Here is a 27,999-nt window from a genome sequence, read left to right as displayed (position 1 = left end):
ATTCAACTCTCCTGATATTTAAAAAAGTTATGTTGATTTATTGAAATCTCATAATAGATCACAGATTTTTGTGTAGATTATTACTATTTATAGTAGGAAAAATAGGAATGAAATTCCGAGGATAAGTTCGTAATAACTTCCGTAATATTGCAGCTAGACAGATGATTTTGGTATCAAAATGTATTTTTTATCATTATCCATGAGATAAAACAAGTTTAAAAGGAAAATATTACATTTGAAATTTTTTGTAACATACCTACTTACAGTCAATCAAAAATTCATTCCTCTAATTCTCATTTTTATTATATATCTAATTCTATAATATATTAAAAATATGTTAATACATTGTTATATAATTATATTTCCATATTGTAGATAAAAAATAACTACATGGGTGCGCGTCTAAAACTGAACACTATGAAAGTTTTAAAAATAGTTAAATAATTCTGTAATTTTGAAAGTGGTCGAGGAATGAATTTATTTAACATGAAAGATGAGAGTCTTAGACACATGTCTATTCAATATGGCCGCCCATGTTCTCCACTACCAACTCCAGCCTGGACCGGAACTTGCTGCATGACTTGGCGATGAAGCTCTGGTTAAGTTTGGCTCAGGCATTCTTGAGGGCAGACTTCAAGTGGTCCTTGGACTTGTATTGGACTCCCGACAGCATCCCCTTTAAACGCCTAAACACTGCGAAGTCAAACTGAACAAAACGGCGACATCGGTTAGCTCTTTCTTAAGCTTGTTGTGAAGAATCTTCGATCTTGTGAGGCGTTTTTTCTTGTCTACAAGCTTCAGGACTTGACGAGGGATATCTTGTAGACCTTAAGGCCAATATCTTTCTTAACTAGCCGGTCCATGGTCCTTCTGCTGACGTTGAACTCCCAAGAGAGGCCGCTGACGTTGACCTTACCTCTCTTGTCCTTGACATACTTTTTAATGGCAGCAACCATTTCGTCCGACCTTCCAGGCCTTGACTTAGATCTTGTGATCGCCTCAGGAGTCCCTCTGGCTGCCACACTTTAAACGGTATTGCGGCTGCAGTTCCAAACCTTGGCAATTTCAGTGGGAGTTTTCCCCCGCGCGGAAAGTTCCAAAATTACGACTCGCCGTCTCTCCATATTATCGGCTGTTGTTTCACTGTTGCTATTTAGATTTGCTGGAGTTTTGTTTATAACTAGTCAAGACTCTTGCCTCGAAGTATAAACCGGTTTCAACTCAATAAAATCACGAATATGTGCATGGTGTAAAATTTAACGGAGTGTTCAGTTTTAGACGCGCACACCTGTATTACAATATAAATAATAGGTATTTTACTATAATAAATTGTTATACCTTACTTTGAGTGTTTTCTCATCATGTCAGTATTGTTGATGTCTGCCATTTTGGTGGCCTAAACGACCTAGTATTATAAAAATGAAAACTCTTTTATCATTAATAATAGGGAAAGTAGTTAACATTTGGTGGTCAAAATAAGACCAACAAATATAAGAACTTTAATTTTTTTGTCTATCAAAAATATATCCATCTAATGCCTAGTTTTATAATATGTATTAACTGTAAATCTATTTAAATATCTTATTACATCGTGGTACAATCTTATTTTGGAATTAAAGAATAAAATGAACCATTACAATGGAAGGTATAAAGTATTTTTTATAACCATTTTGACTTTTCTCGTCCCTAATCCATCATAACCAAAAATTGAAACTTCCCCATTTTTAGAGATTTTTATTAAATACTCCATGTTCCAAAAAAAAAAAAAAAAAAAAAAGTAACCACTTATTAATAATGACATACTTTCACCGAAACTATTTCTTGAAATAAGAAATAATTTCATTTATTTTTTTCAAAAATTGTGATATCACTGTAAAATAATTGGATTTTTCGATATGGCCACCCTTGGCATTAATAACAGCCTTCAACCTCCTTGTGAAGCTTTGGCCCACCTTGAGGATATAGTCTTCCACCATTGTATTCCAGGCTGAGATGATGGATGCCTTCAGGGATGCTGTTGAGGAGTAGTCTTGATTTGGTGATCCTTTTTGCTATTGTTGAGGGATTCATGATAATTTCTTTCTTCTGGACCTTGATTTAATCCCCAGGTCCTCAAGAAGGATCCTATGGAATTTACTTTGAGTAAAAGACATGGCCTTTACCATGCCACGAATGGTCTTGATTGGATTTTTCTTGATCCGAGCTTTGACAGCTATACTTAATACTTTATATTACTTTTGTCCGAACTTACCAATTCCTCCTAGATCCGTTCTTCCTTTGGACTGTTCCACGCTCCTCAAATCTTTTTTAAAGCATTTTAACCATAAATTGCTTTTCGGCTCATTCCCACAGCTTTAGAGATCTCAGTTAACGCCATTCAGCACAATAAAAGGTTGACCATAATTTGGCCTTTTAAATCAATGTCGTCTAGAATGTTTTTTTCAAAAAGACAGGTAAATAAAGTTGACTGGTTCTACGTTATAAATTAAATTCATAAATTTTTAACACTGTCGTCAATTAATCAGTTTTTTTATTCAATGCCATTTATATAAGTGTTACCTTTTTTTATTTTTAAACATGGGGTATTATTTTAATTTTATTCGAATATCACTTTTTATCCTTGGCATAAAGTAGTATTCAATGTAGGTGTTACGTCTATTTTTATTCATAAAGCCAAGTTGATGGAGGTTAATCAAGATTTATCATAAAATTGTTCGTAAAAATATTAACTTTATGACGTCAGTGAAAACGCTGTATATCCTAGGATAGTTGCCCATTCTTTATTTTATTGTTATTGGGCAATTTGTATTCTTATTTGCTTATAACAAAAACTTAATAGATATGTAATAGGGCTGAGAAAGTACACTAAGACCAAAGTTTGGTACGAACTGTGGTACACCTGTAACGGTATGCGGTTCGGTACGGTATAAAATTAAAAATAAATTTCAATAGAATTAATATAGTTTTAACAGTTTTTTGATATTTTATTCAATAATAATTTTATTTCGGTACAAATTATAAAAATACCTGAATTTATAATATTTCTTCGTAAAAAATTGAGCTTTCCAACATTTTCTGGTAATAAAGTTGACCGATTAACAGTCACAAACTTGCTGGCTTTTAAAATAATTATTACGCTTGACACAGATGTACATATAGTTACAAGGTAATGTGAAACTAAATTGGAAACATTTCGAAATTTATCTAAATTATCCCTTCACCATACCACTGGGTATTCGTCAATTAGGATCCATTTATCATTTTGTAAGTCATTATCTCATTTGACTCAGATTTGTAGGTCTCATATCAATATTTAAGGTACGCAAAATACATGTTCAATTTTGTAAAAAAATAATAGCCACAACAATTGCTCCGGTTTATTTATGAATGTTATATGCCAAATAAATAATTATATGAAAAAATATAACCAAAATCTTATATTATTTTATACTCGTAATTACCGCATCGATGGTAAAAACGTATCGAACCAAACCTTGGTAGAATTTTGTACCGTACCAGATCTAATATGTACAATCTTGCAGAAATGTTTGGTTTTTTTAAAATTTGTTCATACATTATTGGTAATTATCAATTATTTCCATCGACGGAATTATAAACCTTGATTTGAAAAGAGGAAATTGCTCATTGTATAACCAGAACTTATTTGAATATAATCAATCAACTTTTTAGGAACTGATCAGACAAAAATAAGTTGGCAAATAAACATTTGATAAGAAAAAACATTGTAAATTTATATTTACATTAGTGAGGTATCGCCATATTGTACAATAACATTATTTATTATTTATACACTGGAAAGCAATTTTTATAAAAAAATATGTAACCATCCAGGAAGTGAAAACAAACACGTAATTTTTAAAACTACTTTCTAAAATGAAAAGCTCACTTACAACCGAGTAACATCAGCCACAAAAAAAAAAATATATATATTTTTTTTTTAAAGAACGTTCTTAATAATAATAAATCTCACCTTTAATTTTCCGGCAATCTATCAATTATAGCCTTAAGTTTATGATAATATCTAACCGACCAAGAAGGAAAATATTGCACCAAATCTGAGGCAAATTTCCAATCCAAGAAATTTCTCCTTGGAATACACAAGCTGTAAAAAATGGTATATCTTGCTGCAGATGCAATAATAAACAACACCACCTATAGGATGATATATTGTTTTTATTTTGTTCGTTCTTTATTGTTTATAAGTTTTACTTGTCTTTTTGGAAGAAAAGGTTTCATAGATATAATGATAATACATTTTGTTGCTTCTAGGAAAGAACAGATCAATATTATGAAAAAATTACGTAATGAGCGTTTAATTTCCGGATTTTTTAATTCAAATGAACGATTTAGAAATACAGGGCAGTGCCTTCCTTTTATGAAGGATTAGATGATTCATCTCTATCAAAGTAAACAAGAAAAACAGTTTTAATATTACGTATAGTATCTAACATCTAGGTACATAAACAGTAATACCAGGTATTACGTTTGCTCATAATATCTCAGTGGAACTCGAAATACAAAATGTTTGTACATCAAAGTGGAATAAGATCTTTCTTCTTAAATATAATAAACATCTATCATTTCATGTTTTATTTTATGTTTATTTGGAGGAAAGGTTGCGAGATGGAAGGAAGATTGTTATGAATATGTTTCATATCTTTTGATAGAAACAATGAGAAAGGAACAAAAATAAGTTTCTGCGCTATTGCAACTTTTCGATTGCAGTAAAGCAGATTATTGCAGATACTGTCAGGATAAAGACAATTTTGAACAAAAATCCTGAAAAGGAGATAGTCCTAATTTTTTTTTTACTCATATGTACGAGGTGTGTTCAAAAAGTAAGGTGATTTTTCAAAATTTCGCAAGCAACGTACATTTGGTATGGTCATTTGTTTATCTTAGTATACTCCCCATCAACATAAATTTACAGTTTCAGGTGTATAATAATTTTAGTTTGTTTGTGAGAGGCATAACGGTTAGGATTATTTGGCGTGTTCGGCCTTTTTTTTTGCTATTGAAAAACATGGATCAAAGAATTTGCATCAAATTTTGTATAAAAAATGAAATTAAGTGCTCCAAAACACTTGAAATGTTGACAATGGGACACAGTGAAACTGTTGTGAGAGAAAAATGTTTACAAGTTGTACAAGCCCTTCCAAGATGTCCAAGAGATGCCAATTACGAACCTCGCTCTGGTCGCCCAAGCACATCAACAACAGATGAAAACGTTGAAGCAGTGGAGAATTTTTTTTTTGAAAACCTTCGAATCACAAGCAGAGAAGTTGCTGAGGATAAGGACATATTAGTTGGCTCGTGCCATAAATTTTTTTGAACGTTTTGGGCCTAAGACGAGTGTTAGCAAAGATTCTTCAGGAACTGATTAATATTGACCAAAATAATCGTCGTACTTTTTGGCCAAAAACATCATGCTACATCCATGCTCAGCCACCATATTCACCGGATTTGGCCCTATGTGACTTTTTCTTGTTCCCAAAACTGAAGATACCTATGAATGGGCGAAGATTTGCAACGATCGAGGAGAAAAAGACGGCATCACTGGAAGAGCTCAAGGTTACAGCGAAAAGTGCATATGAGAAGTGCTGTAATGATTGGAAAAAGCGTTGGCACAAATGTATTCTATCTAAGAGGGACTACATTGAAGGTGATAACATCAATATTGAGACGAGAAGAGGATGCCCCTATTTTGGTTCCCAAAAGGCCTAAAAATCGGGGAAAGGAGTACCAGAACGTCTTTAAGGAGGTGGCCTTCCCATGGGTGAAGTCCAACTACCTAGAAGGAAGCTATGGGTTCCAGTAGGACTCTGCCCGGGGCACAAGGCCAGGAATACGCAGCAATGACTTGAGGATAATTTTTTCTATTTCTGGAAAAACGATTTGTGACTTCCCTCTCGCCTAACATGAATCCTCTCGACTATGGTATCCGAGGCTGTGTCAAAAGTAGTGCTTCGTCACCCACCCTCCTGTTACACTTCTACAAAATAAGTCTCCCAAGCTTTATCAGCCCTTCAAATCATATTTAAAAAAGTAAAAAAATATATACATATACACTTTGATGCCTCAATTTAGTACTATTGGAACAGAACACTAAAATCACGTTTTTAGGGTTAAGCATTGAAAATAAAATTCTGTTCTGTTCATTAAACGGGCGTTCCATGGACCACCATTCAATTTGCGTTCCGTTTACAAGCCTGGTTTTGCCTCATAGTAGAGGTTACGTTACAGGTATTTCTTATTGACGAAATAGTTATATCATTTCTACGAAACTGTAGTGAAGGGGGGGGACTCACGTAGTGTTCAAATACACGTTGTGTGTAAATAAAAAGTATGGCAAAAGGAAAGGGGGAAAAGCAATAGTAATAACAACAAAAAAAAAACCCAGAATTGAGGAAAGCAAAAATGAAATTAAACGCCGGGGAAATTTTCATTAGACAAAAAGTCTACAATCCCTCCCGTGGCCTGTTTTAAAAATATATACAATTGGCTTGCTTATTATTACCTAAGAAAATTGTCTTTGTTTATATTTCATAGACATATAATAACTACATCCTTCTCTGGGGAGGTATTGTAGGTATGAACAAAGAGGAGTCGAATGACCTCATTGTTATATATGTATGGATATCATGACGTCATCTTTATTATCACAATGATGTTCCATAACATCAACAACTCTCATTTATTTTCTATATATATCGTCGATATTTCTACGTCTTTCCCAATTATTATTAATTTTCGTAACTTTGTTGATTAGTTATAAAGAGCGTTTCATTAGGGACGCTTCAATATTTTTCCCGTTAGGGAATAAGCAACACCATATTTCGTTTCATACTTTGACATTTAAAAACTTAACAAGCATACATTTAATAATGGAACGATATACACTTGATTAGCAATTGTAAATTATCAAAAGAACTTTTCAATGCTGATGCTGATTTTCATGGAAAAATCATATTGAGTGATGAAGCTCATTTTTGGCTCAATGGCTTTGTTAATAAGCAAAATATTCTTCATTGGTCAAGCAGAATCCACAAGTGCTTCACGAGACATCATTGCATCCCGAAAAAATTACTGTTTATTGTGTGCTTCATGCTGGAGGGATCATAGAGTTATATTTTTCTGTTGATGATGTCCACGTTACTGTAAATGGACATCACTAATATTTTTTTATTATAGCTAAAACTAAAGAATATAGAATCGCCGTAGCTCATGAACAACTCGCTCAGAAGAAATTATTCTCTTGAATTCAGTGTGTGCAGATTTGCACCCAGGTGATTCTTAGAGAAAATAAATATTCTTTATGACTTTTTTGGACTTCACAAGAGATTCCTAGCTCAGTTTGAGTAATTGTAATATTATAATGCTTACTTATACTTAATCAGTCCAACTCCATCTGACAAATTAAAGGAACATGATTTTAATAAAAATAAACTTTATAATACAACTTAAAAAGACTTGCCGTCAAAAAAAAAGTTTGAATTGGATGGATTTTTTTCCTTTTAACTTTTAATTTTCAAAGGGAATATTTGATAAATATGGATTGTAAGGTTGCGTGATTTTTCCTTCAAAATTAAGTCCATTAGTTGACTAATTGTAAGAAATTATGAATATTTGCTGTTGCATTGTGATTTTGGACTTTTTTCTGTTTATTTTTGAAAGAAGAAAGTTCATCTAATACATTAATTGTAACAACATGATGTACTTTATTAATACTCGTTGATTGCTTGAACTCAAACTGCCTCTTGTTAAGGACTCTAAAGAATTATCAACACTTATTTTGTATATAGTTACATAGTTGTGAGGCTTAATTTGCTAAACACTACCAACCAATATTGGATCTTTTTCCCCGTGCTTCTTTTGGAAGGAGGAAAGGTTGGGATATACAATTACTTTGTAAGTACTACAATGCACTCAAATACAAGTGTTTAAAACGACGACTACACTATCAATTAATAACAAGTTAACACAAGTATCAAATTCAGAAAAAATAATTAGAACAACGAAAAATAAGGATAGAAATATTTTGATTTAAAAAAGTTTTACTTTTTAAAATTGTGAATAATCTAACAGAAAACAATCAAGTATTTTGCTAATAATGAAGGATAAAATTTAATAAGAACTCCTGCAAACTTCCAAATTGAGATGTTATCATCTGAAATTGTAATAGTAAAAACAGGATAGCGAGCAGCTTTAGCAAAAAAAAAATCCCTCTTAATTTAGCTCCTTTTATAGGTTTCAACAGTGTAAGTTTCTCTGGAAGAAGACCTATGCAATTTAAAATGGCAAGTTCTGTTGCTTTGGTCTTTTCTTTTTCTACTCGATTGTCCAACCTGTAGCATTGGAGAAACTTCTTTTTCTGTAAATCCCTTCAAATGGAGCAAAATAAACTCTCTCAGTATTTACAGAGTCCGACAATTTATAAAAACATGAAATCACAGAGTTTAATAGTTTTCCCCTGTCTTTACAAGGAGAAACGATTTAAATACATCTCGAGGATATTTGAAATTGTTCTGCGAACTTCTTACCATCTACTATACGAGTACGAGATTTTAAAATTCTACTTCACCAAGACTCTGAAAGCACAAGAGTATCTAAAAATCTGTCACTTTATTTCTTCACTCCATCAACATTTGTTGTTGGATGTTCAATTTTCAAGTGCCAGGGAATTGGCAACCCATACGAATATGAATACATTTTCGGAGGAAATAAAAACCGACCACGAAAAATAAAGAGAATAAAGCCATTATTTATGTCATGGATTGTTAAAATTTTTCTTGAGAGAGCTTCAATTTCCAAATTTACCGGATCCATCAGGTTTAAACAAAAAAAAATTTCCTCCAATTTTTACTAATTTTATTAATTATATCACATGCCGTATTAGAGTCATACATAGGCAGACCTATTTATTGAATCAAAATTACATATTTGGGAAGATTTAACAAACTACTATAAGATTAATAGGCTTATTAGTATATCTATTTTGGGATGTTGTGAATAATTACTTACTTCATTAGTAAGCTAATGAAGAAGAGTCAAATAATTGGAAAGATTTGGCTATTAATAATTTTGATTATTCTTTCTTAATTTTTATATAGGAAAGGCTGTGAGAAACACATTTTACACAGTTAATTGTGTTCTGCATATATTAATAATGATACGGAATTCTAATTTAATCGTCTTTGAATGTGGCTTGTCAACACAAAAATAAGCTTGAAAACCTTATTGTCAGGATTAAATTATATAAAATGTATTCTTCGACAAATAATTATCATCCATTTATATTTTTAATGATTATGATTAATCTTTAGGAGACGATCTAAATTACATTTCAAATATATAAAAACGCATCTCACAATAAAAAATATAGAAATGACTAAGTTCTATCAGAAACGGCAATTGGTTAGAGTCAAATTAAACCTCATAAATCAAACAATGGCTCAAAACTATTTATAACAACATTCGTCGATGAAGTTTTGCAATTGTGCGTTTCTCCTGTGTTTAATTTTAGTTCAAGGTTATTTTTTCATAACTTCTCACCAAATTGGAATATCCTTATAAGTAAATAAACAATGATGTGATGTCAACTATGAATAAGTAGTTATAATTTTATCCCTGTTTCTTTTTTAACAAAACTTGCAATGTAATGGCAACGTGATAAAAGTGATAGTTTTTGAAAAAATAAAATAGGACAAGAAAATCGTAAAAAACCTGTATATACATTAGGGATTAATAAATATATATGTCACAGAAACATAATTGTACTGAGTGGTCCTTTAAAATTTGAACACATAAACAAGGTATAATTTATTAACTAGCAATAAAATTTCAACAAAATTAGATGTTTGTTTTAGATCTCTTAATCAACAATGTAGCCACCCTTACAGGCAATGATGGCTTCCAGGTGGCGGTTGAAGGCCTGGTACCCTCTGCGAATGTAGTTATCTGGTGTGGCGTCCCAATGTTAACTGAAGGTGGCTTAGAGGGCCTCAGTGGTTTGACGACTAACACTGCAGGCATTCCCCTCGACATACAGCCAAAATGTGTAGTCAAGGAAGTGGGCATCAGGTATGTAGGGGGAGGAGCAAAAGTGCAAAAAAATTCAATATAACTCAAAAGACCAATTCAAAAGAGTCTTGCAACGCATGAGATAGGTTTCTTTTATTGCTGGTGTCAAAAGAGTCTCTTCACCATAACAACTTTTTTAAAATTCTCTAAACAGTGCGGTGAGAAACTCTGAAATCTCTTTCAAGGCCCCACATAGACTTGAGGGGATTGGCCCAGACTATTTTCTTTAACTCCTCCAGTTCCAGTTTAGCCTTTTCTTCCTCTCAAACGTTACGGAATTGTTGACAGCCTAGATAGTGGTTCTGAGGGGGCCCAACTGCTTGGAGTGCGCGAATGGAAATTGGAGTGCGTCGATGACGATCAAGTGTCATTTTTTGAACTTGAACGTAAGCTAGAGAGCTCAGATTTGTTTTGTTTTTGTAATATGTCAAAAAATGAATTAAATTTAACCTTCATTAGTTGATTATTGAATTATCATGTGTTCAAATTTCAATGGGCCACCCTGTAAAAAAAGTTTATTTACGTCTTATAACGATATGATAGTCCCCCACGAAGGAAAAAAAAAAGAGAGTAAGTCTTTATGAAAGAGAAAAGAAGAGCAAATGGGAGGAGGAAATGATTGAGAGTATTAGAAAGCTCTTTTCTTTTACTTATCTTCAAAAAACCTCAAGAACATCCAATATCATTCACCAATATGCGTATATATAGATTGTTTTCATCTCTGTTTATTCAAGTACATACAAATATTAAGTTCATCTCTGGTCCTCAATATAATATAAGGTATTATTCTTGAATAATACTTGAAGAAACCAAGAGCTTTCTAATTTATGCTTTCTCTGTCCCTAAAGTCAATATAATCTGTATGACACCAAATAGTTATTTTTTTCTCGGTCAAGGAGATGCATATTTCATACTTTATATCAAGAATAGATATGAAACACGTTGCTTATAAACATAATATGTATTTCTATTAATTTACTGACCCGGGTGACTCATTTGTGTATAAAAGGTTAAAAAGGATTGAAAATCGGAAACGGTTGATCTGATAAAAAATAATTTTATCAAAACTTTGTATTGTTACATCAAAATTATATACTTTCGGTTATTTTACTCTGTAATTGTCAGATCCTCCTTTGGGCTTCATGTAGGGTTCAATCACGTAAGAGGAGCTGGTAGAGAGAGGTCCTTGGACAAGTTTCCTTATTAAAATCTAATGTTGGCCTCCACCTGATCAAGATTGCTGTGGTAAATGGAGCTAATCGTCTCCTCTAAAAGTAACTATTCAGGGTCACACGAAATATTTGAAACATGGAAATAATTATATAATAAATATATGGTAGTAAATAGAAACCCATTATTTGTATAATCGATTGCTTGAGCAATATGTATTTCGCTTTGTATAATTGCAATCAGTTTAGAAACACTTGATTTCATAAAGAAAAACTTTTTCAGACAGTTTTGTGATTGTTTGAGTGCATTTCAAAGATGGACACTAGCAAATAAAAAATAGGTTATATTTTACAGTTTATCTTCGAACAAGGTGAAAATGCAATCCAGGGCGCTGACAATATGGATAGAGTTTATGGCCTTGATAATTTAACAACGCTGTATTTCGGTTTCGACGATTCTGTTCCTGTAATTTGGAGGGTAATACTTGAGGTTATCCGTTTTAATGATTGGATTTTTTCCACAGCCTTCCTTCGTCGCTATGGTGCCTAGCCACCTCTGTTGGAGTGTGACCTTCACGAAGAAGAGATGTTGCCTTGTATCTCGTTGCTATAAACTTTCTTGTCCAATTTAAAAAAAAATTAAGGAGAAGGTGCTTGAGATACATGGCTACCTATACAATTATAGACAGTTGTAATTTCCTCACACAAAACCCCTCAAATCAATATAATCCAAGTGTGTATGCTTCAAGCTTCCTCCTGGTAATAGATGAAATCTAAGGTCTATATAATAGAAAACATTACAATTTTGAAATATCTCAAACAAAATTTTTTCATATATCTCCTTCACCAGCCTTTCCCATGGCCTCAACGATTATAGTTCTAATAAATTTAGTACAAACTACAATGACTGTATGCGTAGTAAGTTTGATCAACTTCCTGGTAATGACAGGATTTACTTGATTCCTCTTATTTTCTAGTCCTGCATTTTGTTATTTTGTAACTACCAAACAGAGTGGGTATTCATTTCAACAACAATATTGACAGTAAATATCCTTTTACACAAATACACGTGAAAAAAATGAAAAACTTCCATTCTTCCAATTTTGATCAACTTTCGAAATCGAATATTTATAGTTATATTCTACAGGGTGTAGCAATACCTATGTCAAAAAACCAATACCTCAAGTTTTATAGTAAAAATTTTAAATTTAGTGTTGAACAGTTTCCCATTGTTGAATTAACAGAGCATTGATATATTAATACCTGGTAGTTTTTCTCATTTTTTTGTTTCTCTTTAAATAACTTCTCATTAAGATCATTTGAAGATGAGTATCTTTATAAAAAGATGCAAAATTTTAATGGTCAACTGATCATATTTTACAATAGTGGATTTTTAGTTTATAAAGTAATTAGTTATGACAAAAGAGCTTAAAAATGTTACTTCCCCGTAATAAATCCAGTTTAAATTACTCCATATAAACAAACAGTAACAATTACAAATATACTCATGACACTAAAATCTAATTGCCTCATTTTAGCTCTTAAGTACTATTATTTGCTGACTTATTTGTGTTCAAAGAATTATGCCAATTTCAAATTATGAAAATTATTTGTTATATATTCGAAATTGAATCAAAAAATCATTTTCATCAATGGTACATAATAAAAACTCAGGAGCTAAATTAAAAAAGCTTTATTTTATAAAAATATAGATGAAACCAACTCTCTGCTACTTCAACGGATGATAGTACCTGACTATATTTCCCCACAAAAAAAATAAAAATAGAATTTATAATGAAACCCACCCGCTATACAGTCTGAAAGCCACACATTATAAAAGAGGAAATTTTTCTAAAAAAATTAAACAGATGGACTATTTACATATTTAACTATTTTTATTGCTAAATATCAAATAAATTAATGATACATTTTTGCGTACATACTTTGTATATGACGTAGGTATAAGTTACCTATACATCGAGACACGACTGATTTGATCCCAAACGAATTGTTGTACATTACTTAGAATCTCAAATTGCGTAATTTACAGATTGAGTACAACACTGCAAATGCCTTAAACGATTTGTATAACGATTTCTCAACATACATATTTCCCTATTTTTTTAAATCTATAGAACAATCAACAAAGGAAAGGGAAAACCCTTGACGTCATACTCTTTTTAGTTGAGTAAAATGAAAAATACATACTTGAATGAGAAAATAATCTACTTATCTCAAAAATATAAAACATTTCTTTTCATTTGTTTTAATCCCTCTTGCTCCTAATTATATAGTTCTCTGAACACGTTGATTGGTTGAAATACAGTTAGCTCTTCTTAGGTTGTGAAACATTATCATCCTTTACCTGAGACTACCAATTTATTTTGGCACCCTTTTCTTTCTCTTTTGTTAAATAAAACATTTATAAAATCTGTTATGATTATTGTTGTGTCCAATCTTAGGACCAGTCTCTAAACCTGTCAGTTATTCGGACTGCCAGTAATAGAACTGATTAGAAAAAGAAGAAATAAAGTTAAGTGACGTCGTCAAGGACCAAAATTTATAAGTTTAGGACTAATATGTATAACAAAACTGTACGAGACCGAGAGTAAACTGGTCGGGTCTGCCGTCTTCAGTCCCAAATAAGGACTATCCCAGCACTGTGTTCATATATTCCTGTCCTAAAACTTTACAGTTAGTGTTATGTTGGTCTTTATTTATTCGGTCCAGTCCAGGCTCGGGACTGATCTCTAAGAGAGTCCGTCCTTAACTGTCGATCCTTTGACTTTCTTATAAAAATAGCAATGGTTTACAAAGCCAAATAAGACATAGTAGATATGCACATTTCTTGCAAAAAAATTTCATGTTTTCATCATAATGCAATATAATATGAAAATACTATATTTTTATCTAATAGTTGTATAATTTACTATTTTATAAAACGGAATAATAAAAAAAAGAAAAAAAATCATCTTTAATGACGTTACTAAGGATCTATTTCACCTTATTTTAGGAGCGACCAGTGAGTTCCTGATTAAGACACAATAGATTGGACTAGGTGGATTGGACTGGACAATAGGAACTCTTTGTAAATTGATTTTTAGCAATATATATTGAACAAAAATTGCGCCTGAATTCTCAGTTTTATATCCTTGTTATACTTAATTACTGTACATGATTTTGTTATTGTTAGGCTTTGGTTAGTTAATTATTGAATTATTTGCACTACTAGGGCTATGATAATAATTGATATATTAACTGTTTAACAATAACAATTTGAGTTCATCCAATTATCGTTTACAACAGGTTAATATGAGCAAAAGTAGTATATCAATTATCAAATTAAAAAATTGCACGTTGGGGGCAACATTAGTTAATTAATCTACATCTGACTAAACAAATGTAGAATTCCATATTTTATAACAAACGTTGTGCACTTGCTGTGAATGATTCCCAAGAATCATTGAATAATAATAATAATTCAACAATTTGGAAAGAGTAAGCCTAGAATTGTGTAACTAATACCATTTGATTTTTGGTCTAAATTATGTTTCTTCTGGAAGGAAAGTTTGCAAAATACAATAAATGTAACGAGGAGATAGGTGATGGTTTACCGCTCTTGGGTAATTATCCCCCCATAGACTAAATTATGCTTGTATTACCTTGTGTCTAGTATGTTTTCTCTACATCTTATATTTCAATTCATTATATACTTTTTATATTCTGTTTTTATGGGACCATACTTTATTAGTTTCTTAGGTATTAACACATTTTTGAATGAATTATCTAGGTTTCAAAGATGTATACATTCAACACAATTAATTTTAGTTTCGCCAACTACCATTTAAGATTATAAACTCACTGGTATCAAATATATGAAAAAAAAGTATTTGATTTGCTTACTGTAGTAGGTACCATATGTCTCAACATCTAAGGGCAATGGTATTTGCTGTCATAACGTTATTATTAATTTGACATTTGATTTGAAAATGGGTAAACGTAGAATTTAACGTCTACTATTTGAAGTATTCAAAGTATTTGTCCTCAGTTACAATAACAGCATCAACAAGCAAATTTGGACTTGATAAAGTTCTTCTTCTCTGTGTGACAGCGAGCTACAACTTGCAGCCACAAATAATTACCCTTGAGTAATTGGCCTATCAACCTCTGGAATACATTGTGCCTAAACACCCTTTACTTCCATGTCCAAAGATTGTCCTTGTTTGAAAAAGTAGAGGGACACCTTAACAATGTCTGCAATCTCCTTCGGGTCCTTTTGAGCTTGAAGAAGAGTGATAATGATTTTCGATTTCGTGATTGTGAGTTCATTTTCAAAACAATCTGATCGAAACTTGACGGGAAGAAAGAAAAATAAAAGTACTCTATTTGTTTCAGTTTAGCCAAACTGAAGAAAGTTATAAATGAGATATAAAGGCAATTTATTGTTTTTAAGGTCACCTTGTACATTCTAAAGAACCCAGGAAGGCTTCATGTTAGGATCTGAAATGAATTAACGGATGGTTAACTAATTGTCTCGGACTGTTTTATTATTCTTTACTAACAAATATTTGAGAACTATTCACAATTTAAAAATAGGGGGGGGGGGATAAAAATTAAATTTTAACCCCTGCTTTTTGGATGAAAAGGCGTCTTTTAAGAAATCAAGAAAATAATAATTTTCAATTTTAAGGAAAATTCCTTCCTACACAGAAAACAACTTTATCACCCATGAATGTATATTTTTTAAATCTATTTTCAAAGCAATCAGAAGAAACTCGCGCATTTCATATTCACTAAAGGCTTTTTAATGCTTAAAGCAATTGAAAATTATTTTTTTTTATCCACATTCCCTATTTGTAAAGGGATTCAGAAGTGTACATTTTAAAGTTATATTGTTGAATTTCAAAAGTTTCATTAAAATTCCTTTTCACAAATGATATATAAGAATATACTTTTTATTTTGAAGAAAAAAAAACCAATTGTAGCCTATCGAAATACTTTGGACTTCGAAATACTACAAAGATATATAGTCACAGAGAAAAATTGGGCTAAAATTAAATATGCTCATTTTCATCAATTGAAATCCCCTCTCTATTAATAACAAAAGCTCATTCGAATTCAATTAATCAACGTTCAAGAGACTAATAATTAGTAATATAAAAGTTGACAACTGATTAGGTGTGATAGGGATATTAAATTGTGACATATGTACATAGAAAAAGAGGAAAGGTGCTGTGAGAGAAAAAAAAACAAATATATATTTTATTTATTGTCAATTAAAAAGATAAATCAAAATGAATTTCCTACATTCTGCTTTCAAAATTTACATAGTAAATGAACGCGTATGAAGTATTTATACGTATATTACACTTATATGTGTTCAACACATATGCTAAGCCCCTCTCCTACCCCCCACTCTGTCCTTGACACCTACACAGATAATTAATTCAAACAGAATTCTACATAGTCACATATTTGTGTAGATTCATTTAGATGTATGTATATTAATGTAGACGCCATAAAAAAAATATATTTAGAGTTGGAATCCCATACAAAAAATTAAATTACTCATGAATCATGATTTTTATTAGAATAGATACTCAGGTGTGTCTGCAGGGGCTGGATTGGAACGGCCCCCCTCCCCGAATGAAGGAAATTTTACTATCTAGTATTAATCTAGATCCATATTTATAAGTCCATATTTTTACTATAAAATACTTTGGTCAGGATGGAAATTTTTTACGCGTAATTAGAGGTGAAAATATTTTTTTGAAAATATATTTTTTTAAAAGAAAGGATAATTCGGGCAAATTATGCAGCAGAGAAAAAAAAATTTATATTTCAAATTTATTTCCAAAAAATTAATATTTGAAATTCATTTCTAAAAAATTTAATATTTGAAATTTAATATATGTTTTTTGTGAGGAGTTGTGATTTTAAAATTTTCTTCCTAAAAAATTTAATATATGAAATTTGTCGGAAAAAAATTTATATTTAAAATTTAATTTTTTAACTTTGTGGATTTTGGAATTTTTTTTTTTTTTAGATTAATTTTTGTGAATAATCATGGAATTAGAATTTATTTTTGCAAAAGTTTTTAAAATATTTACAAACTTTTTTAAAAATTTATTTGCAAAAAACTTAATTTTAGTAAATAGTTATAGATTTTTGATTTTTTTTTTTAAAAAATCATAATTTTTTAATTCCAAAAGTCAAATATTTAAATATAATCCTGCGAACACCCTTGGTATTAATAATACTGTTTTGACTGTTAATTAGTCACCACGAAATGACCAATATTTCATTCAATGAGCTTGGCCTTGTTTTTAAGAATTCTGCATAGGCTACTCCTCCCTTAAAATGGAACGGATCCAGGTCTGTTCGGATCTTTAAACTTAAATTTTCGAGTAAATTTTAGGGAGTAAAACTTCCTGAGTTAGAACAAAAACTAAAATTGGACGGACATTTGTCTTTAATTTTAGTATACATTTTACACGAAGTTTGGACCTAAATATAATATGATCCAAATGAAGGTTATATTTTGATTGATTACACATGCCGAAACAATGAATAACCTGATTGTTATTTTATATTACAACATAATTATTATCTATGATTAAAACTAATAATAATAACATTACCTATAATGTATCTTGCAACCTCTCATCCTAAAATGAAAAAAAAATATATAAAAAAAACCCAAAATCAGTTGGTAGTTAGCCAATTCTTCCAATTATGGAATTACTATTAAATAATAGATGATAATTGTTGATACGTTAATAAGAACTAATTCGTATCCCACCTATCAATGTTGAGAAAACTGATTAAATGAAAAGAAGAAGACACTTCAACAACTGACAACCAAAAAACGAGTACATTATTGGGTTTGTAAGCTAGGTAACACCGTGTGAAACTGTTTATGTAGATGTCCCTCCAGGCACCAATTAAATATATAAAGTATATAAGTAAACAATATTTATATTGATAATATCTTATTTATGACCCATAAAAGTTCGAGTACAGGAAGCCAGTTCGGATTTTGCATAGCTCCAGATAATACAAGTTTACTTGTACTGTATCTAGGTACTTCATATCCTGATACAAGACCCGTCATATCTCTACTCCTCTGAGTTGTGCCAAATAATAGGTTGGGGAAAAAGGAATGTCGTATTTTTTGCTTTATTACAATACTTTATAAGAAGTATTACAATCATTCTATAAGTATAGTATGCCCCTTTCTGCTTGATAACTTTTTGCCAACAAGAATCCAACATTATAATGTCATTTTTATAGAAGCCCTTGTTCCTATTTTTAAAGAACTCGGAAAGGCAATTTTCACAACCCTCCATTGAGGCCAAATTTTTACCCCAACCGCGTTGATCATAAACAGGAACAGGTAGTGGTCACTTGGTGCCAGGTCCGGACTGTCTTGTAGATGCATAAGAACTTGAAATCCGAGCTTCCAGATCTTCTGGGGCGTCATTAAAGTACAACCTGGCGTTGTCTTTTTGTCACCTGTTCTCCAATGTTGGCCTCTTCTGTTCGATTGCCAGCTTCAAACGGTCGAGTTGTTCAAAGTAGAGGTCAGAATTGAGCGGGTGGTGGGGGGGATAGCTCGAACAACTGCTTTGCAACATGAACCGAAAGAGTAACGGCTCAATATACATCGCAGATTTTCATGGTTGCTTTCGACACATTTTTCACTTTCAGGTAGTAAAAATATATAATATGGCGGATTTCTAACTTTGAGACCTCCATACTCAACGCTTTCTAATTCGCACCTGAACTGTCCAGGCGCAATACTGTCCAAAAAGTGTTTGTATTGTACATTCACACCTTTACAACACTATTTTGTATGATCCGATGTAACCAATAATGAACAAGATATACTTACTTAGTTAAAAAAAAAGGAAGAGGGAAATGTGAAGTTACTTTTTCCCTAACTTAATATATGTCCCACTTGAATGTTAAAAATAAGAAACTGAAGATTAAATTGATTGCCCATACCATTCGAAGAATGTTTGGAAGGAAAGCAGATTAGTTATCATAAGGTTTGTTAGATCAGCTGCAAGCAGCATTGAGAAGAAGGAAATAAACAAAATCCCACTCTGTATATACATATACAAAGAAGCTGGAATTAATCGAAAGTAAATCCTTAATACTACTCTGAGTCCAATAAGGACTTACACTTCCCCGATGAGCAAATCCTCATTCCTACTCTCCGTCTTTATGAGCACATGCACAAGTTATTAATTTATAGATAAATATTAAATAAATGAGTACTTATGAATATTTAAGTACTTTCGACAGAAAATTGTGGAAAGAAATCCCTAGTTCTGCTTAAAAAGATTATAGTTTGTGCTTAATACTTAATCCTACTTCAAAAAAGATATAATCCATTTCGAATGTAGGATCTATATTCATCTTTACTAGTGTTTGAAGCGACTCTCTATATAAAGAGTTGTATCATGGTATTACTCCAATGTTATTATAAATATAATGAGTATGATTAATAATAGTTATGTTCTATTATAGAGGTGGATTGGGCAAGAAAATATCAGGCATCGAGTCAGCTTGTGGGCCAAAATATGAGAATCCAAATTGTACTCATGAGAACTAAATTTATTTCAAACATCAGAATAACTAATTGAGGAAGTCCATGTCTCCGCATTAGGGTGCATCAAACGCCCTGATGTTCTTTGATTTTCTTGTCTATTCTACTAAATGTGTAACTTAGTAAAAAAAAAACATATGTACAAAAAATCAGAACATTCGGAGGTGGTCCTGGGTGACCACCGATCCCTTGAAGTTTTCGAACTGAGCTGCAGTATAGTACAAATTCCATATCTCACTTTTCCCTGACATTAAATTGCTTGGTATCCAATATATTGTTATATAAATAATTTTTGTATTTCCTTGTATAAACACATTGATCTATATTCCCGTGGATGCACTTTGTTTGAAACAAAGAAGAAGAACAAAAATAATACTCCTCACTTGATGTACTTTAAAACTGAGAAAAACAAACACTTATTAACTAACATTTGTGCTATATACATAAATTGTGCCCATGAGGACTAACAAAACTAGATCAACAAGTGTTGTATTTGGTCTTGTCAATGGCTTAATAGTGGAGAATGCTACATTAACTGGAGTACGCCTCCCAATTTGTGCCAGGTACTTAAATGCCTATGTGGCACGTTCAAAAAGAAGTTGGGCAATGTAAGCAAACGCAGCCACTTATGTGAAAATCTGCAAATACCGTCCATATTCAGCTGAAAAATTTATACAATAAGGCAAATATTCATCAATGTTGTAAATTAATACTTATTATTATTATGAAAAACAGCAAATTACGTCAAATTCCAGTGTCGCGTAGGGGTAATCAAAATACCTTGACAAAGCTAGAGTCTGAAAAAGTACGACTTGACAAAACATTTTCTATATGGGTTAGTGATGCTATAGAAAAGATTATTAATGATGAAGATGAAACCTTTTTGGCATCTATGAAATCAGATCGGTTAGCATCATTTGGTGTTGCATACAGAAAGAATACAGCTCTATAGATAAAAAAAAACTCGTCATCGATACGAAGCATCAAGATTAGAACAGCATAAATCTTCAAACTCTAAGCATCTTCCAAAACCCTTATTTTTTTCTAAAAGCGACTTTGAGTCTTCTGGGAGATCGGATAGGATCGAGGAAATCACCAAACAAAAGAAACGTTGCCACTACAGATTAACTTAGTCTAGTACATATGCATTAATTTCTCACAACATATTAAAAAGGCCATCGGTAGTCTCTGTTGCGACTCGTTTGAATATCATTCCTGCTCAACAGGCTGCACTCGCCAAAGTCGTGATTGTGGAATAAGAAGGTGAGACATCTTGCATTGCTAAATTCTACTCAACTACAAACAAGGCTAGGAGATCAACAACAAATGCTATTACCAAAGGAATTATGGAAAATGGGAATGCACCCAAATTGGCAATACTACACTGGGATACCAAAAAGCTACCAACACTAAAAATATTGCAGAAGAAAGATTACTAGTTTTAATTGGAAACGCCAGGGAAATCAAATTACTCGGTATAGCAAGATATCTCTCAAGAAGTGGAAGGTCATTATGTAATATAGTTGCAGAACATACTCCTGAATTCTTAAACAAATGGCAGAGCAGCAATCGATAATTCGAATACTGGACATATTACAGCTGCTTGTATTTCTATTCAAAATAAACTTGACCGTACATTCTTGGGGTCAGCATGTCGTCATCATGTTGAAGAATTTTTTAAATAATATCTTGAAATCGATCCCTCAAAGTCACCTGAAGTCTGCTTATTTAAAAGGCTCCCAAAGAATTGGTGGCTCACAATTAAATCTGCTTGTTTGGCTCTTTGGTCGGATTGTGCCTATGCAAGACTATGCTAGAACACAAAAAGGACAATGCTCCTATTTCAATAAACGATTTGAAGGTTTTTGATAGACATTTATTTGTTACTTATCATCAATAGTGGTTGTTTTGACATTGTTTTGTGATAAAGCACCATTTTGAGAACGTCGTGCACTTAAAGATACTTTAATAGCTAATAAGCCACCAAAGCTGCTGTGTGCTCAAATTCATTGATATGGGTCTGACTATGGAAAAACTTTGTTTCCGAAGATAACGTCAAAAACAAAATTAGCTGATTTAGTGAACAAGGACTCTTGGTTTACTACAAATCTTTTAGATTTAAATATGAGTTTCATTGAAGAAAATAATGAAACATGGGAGAAGAACAAAGATTTCAAAATATCTAAGAATTTTTTTGAAGGCATTAACGTAATTAAGACATCAGCAGAAAGAGCTAGCAAGCATGCCGCAGATTTTCTTTCGTCTTCCAATAAAGAAAAACATTTTTAAAATGTTTTGCAGGTTGTGGATCAAAATAGGAAAGTAATTCGAAATTTAAGAAATCCATCAAAATAGTACTTAAATACACTTATATATAATAATATGATGGATTTTCTTTTTTCTAATTTAGTGTTTAGAATGTATGAATGTTTCTAGAATATATTGTTTTATAGGAAAATGTATCATAAATAAACTAAGATTATAAAACGTATGCCTTTTTGTTGTTTTAGCATTATTTTTTTGTAAATATGTTTGGTAAGAGAGACAAACATTTTTTACAAAACTTAAAAACTTTAAGGGCTCGGCGACCCCCAGGATGAACTCTGATTTCGTTGAATTTTTGCATACATGTTTGTATGATCAGGTCTCATATTTGAGAGAATAGACAATGAAATAAAAATTAAAAAATATGGGGTGTTTGATGTACCCTACTCCGCATGGTTAAATATATATATATATACATTTTTTTTTTTTTTTTTTTTTTTTGGGGGGTCGTTAATTTTCTTAAACTTCCAAATAAATGTTTGGTTTTTTGGATTGGCAAAATGAGATTGAGATGCTTTCGGGCTCGGGTCTAGACCCAATCCACCTCCATTCTAATGGTAATAACATTTGGCGATTCATTGTTTTGGCATAAGAAGTGAGTAAAAAAGTAGCCTTAATCTTAATCCTAACTAATTTAGGACAAAAATTCGAGTAAATGGTCATAAATTCGAGAAAAGTATACATCTAATTTTTGTTTCTTAACGTTTGAGTAACAAAAAGTTCATCGAATATTTATGTGTAAACAATACTTTTAATTTAAGGATGTTAAAGTAAATGGGAATTGAATTGTGAATTGTACTTTATAGAATTTTTTGTAAATAGCAACAAATTTTGAAAAAAATTCCAAAAAAATTAATTTTTTGAGAATAGCTGGGAATTTTTGATATTTTATTCGAATAAATTTAAAAATTGCATTATTTTTTCAAAAATTTAATATTTGAACTTTTTTTTCCAAAACATTTCATTTTTGTGAACAGATTTGTGAAATATTAAAAATAATAATAAAAAAAATAAATATATATTTAATTAATCCTGCAGATGCCGTGGTATATACTCGGATATGTATGTAGATGGTTATTGTATTAAAATATATTATATTATACATAAAACTTGAATGTATAACTAACAGTATACTGACCTCTGATTTTTTATTATCATTTTTTGTTTGTTTGTGTTTACAGAGCTCTAAGTTTTCTTCATCAAAAAGGCATTGCACATCGAGATTTAAAAGCAGAAAATGTGCTTTGTGTTCGTGTGGACTCTCCCTGCCCCGTCAAACTTGGTGACTTTGATCTTTGCTCTAAGTTAACAAATTTATCAACTCCAAAATTGCTCACTCCTGTTGGTTCCCTCGAGTATATGGCTCCAGAGGTACGTATGTGTAGATGTTCCAATTAGATACTATTAATTATCTGAAATACAAAGTTATAGACCGTTTTTCAATCTATTGACTTTTGTTATCAAACATTAGTCCTAAAGTTATGTTACCACATCTATCATGTGTGTGCATGTAACTCGTTCAAAAACAATTTATCTAAAAAAACTTTGAATGTTATAATCTTCAAGTTTCAACAACTTTCCCTTTCAAAATGAAGAGGTTGTGTGATTTAAAATGTATCTTGTTGAAAGAAATGAATTTACAGTACATTTAAGATAAATTGTCCTAATCTTAAATCCCTATTTAAAATCTAATTCATGATATAATCAAAAACTAACAAATGGAATAGGTTTAGTGACATTTTGTTTACATTTTTTATCTTAATTTGTGTGTGTTTTTGTTTGTAAATAACTGTTCAATATGGAACAGAGCAAAATAAATGCTTTATTACTCTATTCTACACGGCCCATGAAGCAAAGAACATTGCAAAGTCCCTAAAATTCTGCAAAGCAATTTGGCAATGCTACTTTGAAGAAATATAAGCTTTTAAAAGATAAGAAACGTACCCCACGATTCTTGACAATTCTTCCACGAGATCTCAAGATGTTTACAAAATTCCCGCTGTCTAAAGAATCAAAAATGCGGCTCCTATTATGACATTGTGTGTTATCAAAAGTAAAGGCCATATTATAGATCCTTATTACACTGATAAATTACATTTTGGAAACAGAAAAAATAATATCGTAACATTTTCTCTTCCCCTAAATAGAAACATTTTTAATCAATAACCTCTTTACTTTTGACAAGGAGGTTTGCTGAGGTTTGAAGATAATGATATTTAAAGTTCCTAAAAAATAAATTGTGTGTACACACATGATAAATGTGGTAACTCAAATTTATTACCCTGAATATGTTTATTGTTTATTTGTCAAATAAACTATTACGTGTTTTTTTGAGTAAAAAAGTTCTAATATCTCATCTCTATAAAGTAAGTAATGATATGTTACAATTGAAACTCAACACAAAAGTTAGAATTGATGGTATTTATATCTCTCCACTAATAAATTAATTATCATTCATTTGTATTTTAAATAACCGTACAGTGTCGCAGCAAATAACAAATATAGGTTGTAAAAATTATCGGTCACAGTATCACATCATATGGTGATTAATATTTTAAAGAACAAAAATTAAGGAAGGGCCTTACTAATATTTTTTTTTTTTATGTAGAAGGGATGGGGGAGAAAGTAGTTCATATTTTCTTTTCTTAAAGAATTTCTTAAAACTTTGACATTTTAAAATGTAAAAAAAAAGAAATGTGCAGGGGACGTCAGATGCAATGGCCTACATATTGGACGCCAATAAATTTTTATAAATTATCAAGTCTAGTAGTGTTCAATTTTTTTTTAAATATAGCGACCCATTTTATAGCAATAATTGAGGAAACGACCCAATTCTCAAAATATCCTTAATATACATTCTTTTTTTTCGTCGAAGAAACTCTCATATATTGCAATTATTGATTATTTGTTCGAGAAGTAACTATACTTTCTGTAAATTATTGATCAAAGAAAAAACTCTAAGCTTGAGATCATTAGGAAGACTACTACAACAATTCACTTCACACGGAATTGTAGATGTTTATGAGTCGGCCTCTATGGCAAAACTGTTTGACTTCCACCTAGCAGCCTTGATCACTATTGACAAGGTATTCTTACTTTTTCAAGCTCCAATGTTCAATATTGGCTCAGACTTTGTGTTGACTGACATTGGAAACTCTTATATTTAGTTTCATCAAATGAAGTTATGTAACTGCCTTAATTTGTTTTCACGCTCTTATACCATAAATAATATACACATTTGGCTCAAAATCAATTAACGACACCGTTTTGGGTCGATGCCCCCAGGTTGGGAACTACTGATATAGCATATAGCTTAAATTCCCAGGTATACAAGCTATTCTACGACCATTCCCAAATAGTAGGCCTCCATCCCAAATGGGATCTTTAATTGATTTTGAGCCAAATATATATATATTATATAATATGTGGTGAAATATATATTAAAAAAGTTAGATAAATTCATACTATGAAACCATGAGTAAGAGTTTGCAAAGTCACTTAAGACAAAGGCTGAGCCAGTTTGAACATGTTTTAATGCCCATAATTGAACAAAATATGTCAATAAAATATTTGAGGATTTGCATATTGTATAAAGTTTTTTTTGATATATATTCAAGTTTGCTTTTTGTGTTGGCCAATAATAGGAGAATAACTAAGTGAAAGAAAAAATACATTACTAGACTAGAAATAGGTCAATGATTTTTCTATTTTTTTTAATTTTTGAAACCAGATTTACCCCATGACGTCATCTTGGGTGATTTTATACAGATATACATGGTTTTAAGTTGACCCCTGCCTCATATACCTCCTCTAAGTGACCACGTGGTTTGTAAATGTATCTTTTTATACCTTGAAGTATTTGTCGGTTTTTAAGCGACATGTTTCTTTTTCAGAGAAGCATTTATAATGCAATGTTTTAACGAAAAAAATGTATTGAAATATAACATACAAGTTTTTGTCAAGTTGAAATGATGCATATTGACAAATTAATACTGTTAAAGAAATTTAAATCTGTTGTCCTATTTAGTTTGTCCTTAATTTTAATTGTGTATAAGCTGCAACTCAAAAATTGAGGTGAATAATTATACATGAAGGATTTATAGTACTTTTTGGAATGGACATAATGCAATAATAGAATATTTTATGGATGATCCAAATATTAATGTTGTAATTTTTGACTATTTTAATACAAATGACAAATTATGTGGCACATTATATAGTTCAAATTCCACAGTTATATTACTGATAATAACTTGTGTTTTTAATAGATCAAAATGAAATGATAGTATCAATGTATGGTTGGTAATAAGAGTGATTTATGGGGGTATTAAGTAATGCATTTTAAAACGAAAAAATTGAAACTTATACAATATGCAACATGTGGATTCATCGAAACTTGTCCACAACAAATACAATAAACATAATGGGTTGTACATTGAAATCTGAACACTTACTAATTAAATAATTAATGAAGGTTGATTAATTGAAATTATTTCATATTTCGATCTATTAAAGAATGATCAAGAAGTTACAAATCAAAACAAAGCTGAGTTCTCAAGCTTATATAAAAGCCGAGAAAATGACACGGAAAGTGATCGACCAATTTCCATGCCCATACTCTATGCAGTTTGGGATCTCCTGGACCACTTTCAACGTACCAGAAAGACCAAGCGTTTGAGAGGAAGAAGGCTCTGTCAAAATGGACATACTGGACCCGGACGAGTTAAAGGAAACAGCCCAGGCCAATCCCCTCAAGTCCATGAGGGCCCTGCAAAAGATTTTCGGATTTCACAGCGGACTATCCAGAGAGTTATCAAAAAAAATGGATGGAGAGAGCCTTGGGTGGGCGGAGAGGCCCCTTTTGAAACCAACAATGAAAGAACCCCATCTCCCCCGTTGCAAGACTCTTTTGAATGAGCTTTTTATTTATTTTTTGACACTTTTTTTCCTTACAGCCCTGATACCAACTCCCTCGACTATACCTTTTGGGTATATGTCAAGGGGCAATACTGAGGCCTTCTAAGTCATTGTCAATCAGCACTGGGATGCCATACCAGAGGACTACATCTGCAGCGGGGGGAATGCTTTCTGTTGCTAACTAGAAACCCTCATAGCTACAAAGGGCGGCTACATTAATGATTAAAGAGAGCTCAGACCCACATCTGTTTATAGTATCGATATTGTTGAAATTCTATTCTTCATTAATAACCTATATCTTGTTAAACTTTACAATTTAAAGTGTTCAGATATAAATGAACCACTCATTATTTTGGTGATTCCATGAGAAATTTGTTCAGAGTAGACCAGCTCAGAAATGTTGGATGTGTAATCCAATCCAACTCTGACACCATAAAGATGGAAAAAATTAAAATTTTGATTAATATAAAATATGATTAGAACTGAAAAAACTTACATGATAATTTTTTTTTTTAATTTATGTTATTAAAAAAAAAAGAAAAAAATGACCTCTAATTATTCAAGGTATACAATATATATATATATTTTTTAATTTTGACCGAATAAAAGGTACAACCCATAAAATCTAAAAAAAAAAAAAAAAAAAGACTCTAGATTGTAAAATTCATGGAACAAGACGTAAGTATACAAATTCTACGTTCATTTCTTTAGTTTTTTCTATACATTTATTATATTTTATTATAAAAGTATATGTTCGATAAAACTATATTTTTTGTACAATATAAATGAACTTATGATTTTTTATTTATAATAATATTGTATTGTTAAGCTAACTGATTGATTTTTACCGATGTATTATAATTGCCTACCTTT

The 27,999-nt window shown here is 31.4% G+C and overlaps 1 protein-coding gene and 1 long non-coding RNA gene across 5 annotated transcripts in view; one reads left to right on the top strand and one right to left on the bottom strand.

The window, feature by feature from the left end:
* The window catches only part of LOC121125462 (MAP kinase-interacting serine/threonine-protein kinase 1), a 120,230-nt gene that overhangs the window by 18,756 nt on the left and 73,475 nt on the right, over positions 1-27,999 (top strand). For all 3 annotated transcript variants that reach the window (XM_040720663.2, XM_040720662.2, XM_040720664.2), the window contains exon 4: positions 23,391-23,580. In XM_040720663.2, the coding sequence (XP_040576597.1) occupies positions 23,391-23,580 (190 nt within the window). The remainder of the gene's footprint in view (positions 1-23,390; positions 23,581-27,999) is intronic.
* LOC121125465 (uncharacterized) lies at positions 84-8,018 on the bottom strand. Of its 2 annotated transcripts, XR_011782084.1 has the most exons (4): positions 4,231-8,018; positions 3,992-4,173; positions 1,344-1,405; positions 84-1,288 (listed from the first exon to the last, which is right to left on the bottom strand). It is a non-coding gene; the product is annotated as an uncharacterized lncRNA (long non-coding RNA). The 2 variants fall into 2 exon arrangements; XR_011782085.1 differs by lacking the exons at positions 3,992-4,173; positions 4,231-8,018 and having other exon boundaries at positions 1,344-1,474.

The sequence above is a fragment of the Lepeophtheirus salmonis genome, chromosome 10 (assembly GCF_016086655.4).
Source record: "Lepeophtheirus salmonis chromosome 10, UVic_Lsal_1.4, whole genome shotgun sequence".
Lineage (NCBI taxonomy): Eukaryota > Metazoa > Arthropoda > Copepoda > Siphonostomatoida > Caligidae > Lepeophtheirus > Lepeophtheirus salmonis.
Note: the sequence above shows the minus strand (reverse complement) of the source record. Positions and strands in the feature narration are given on the sequence as shown.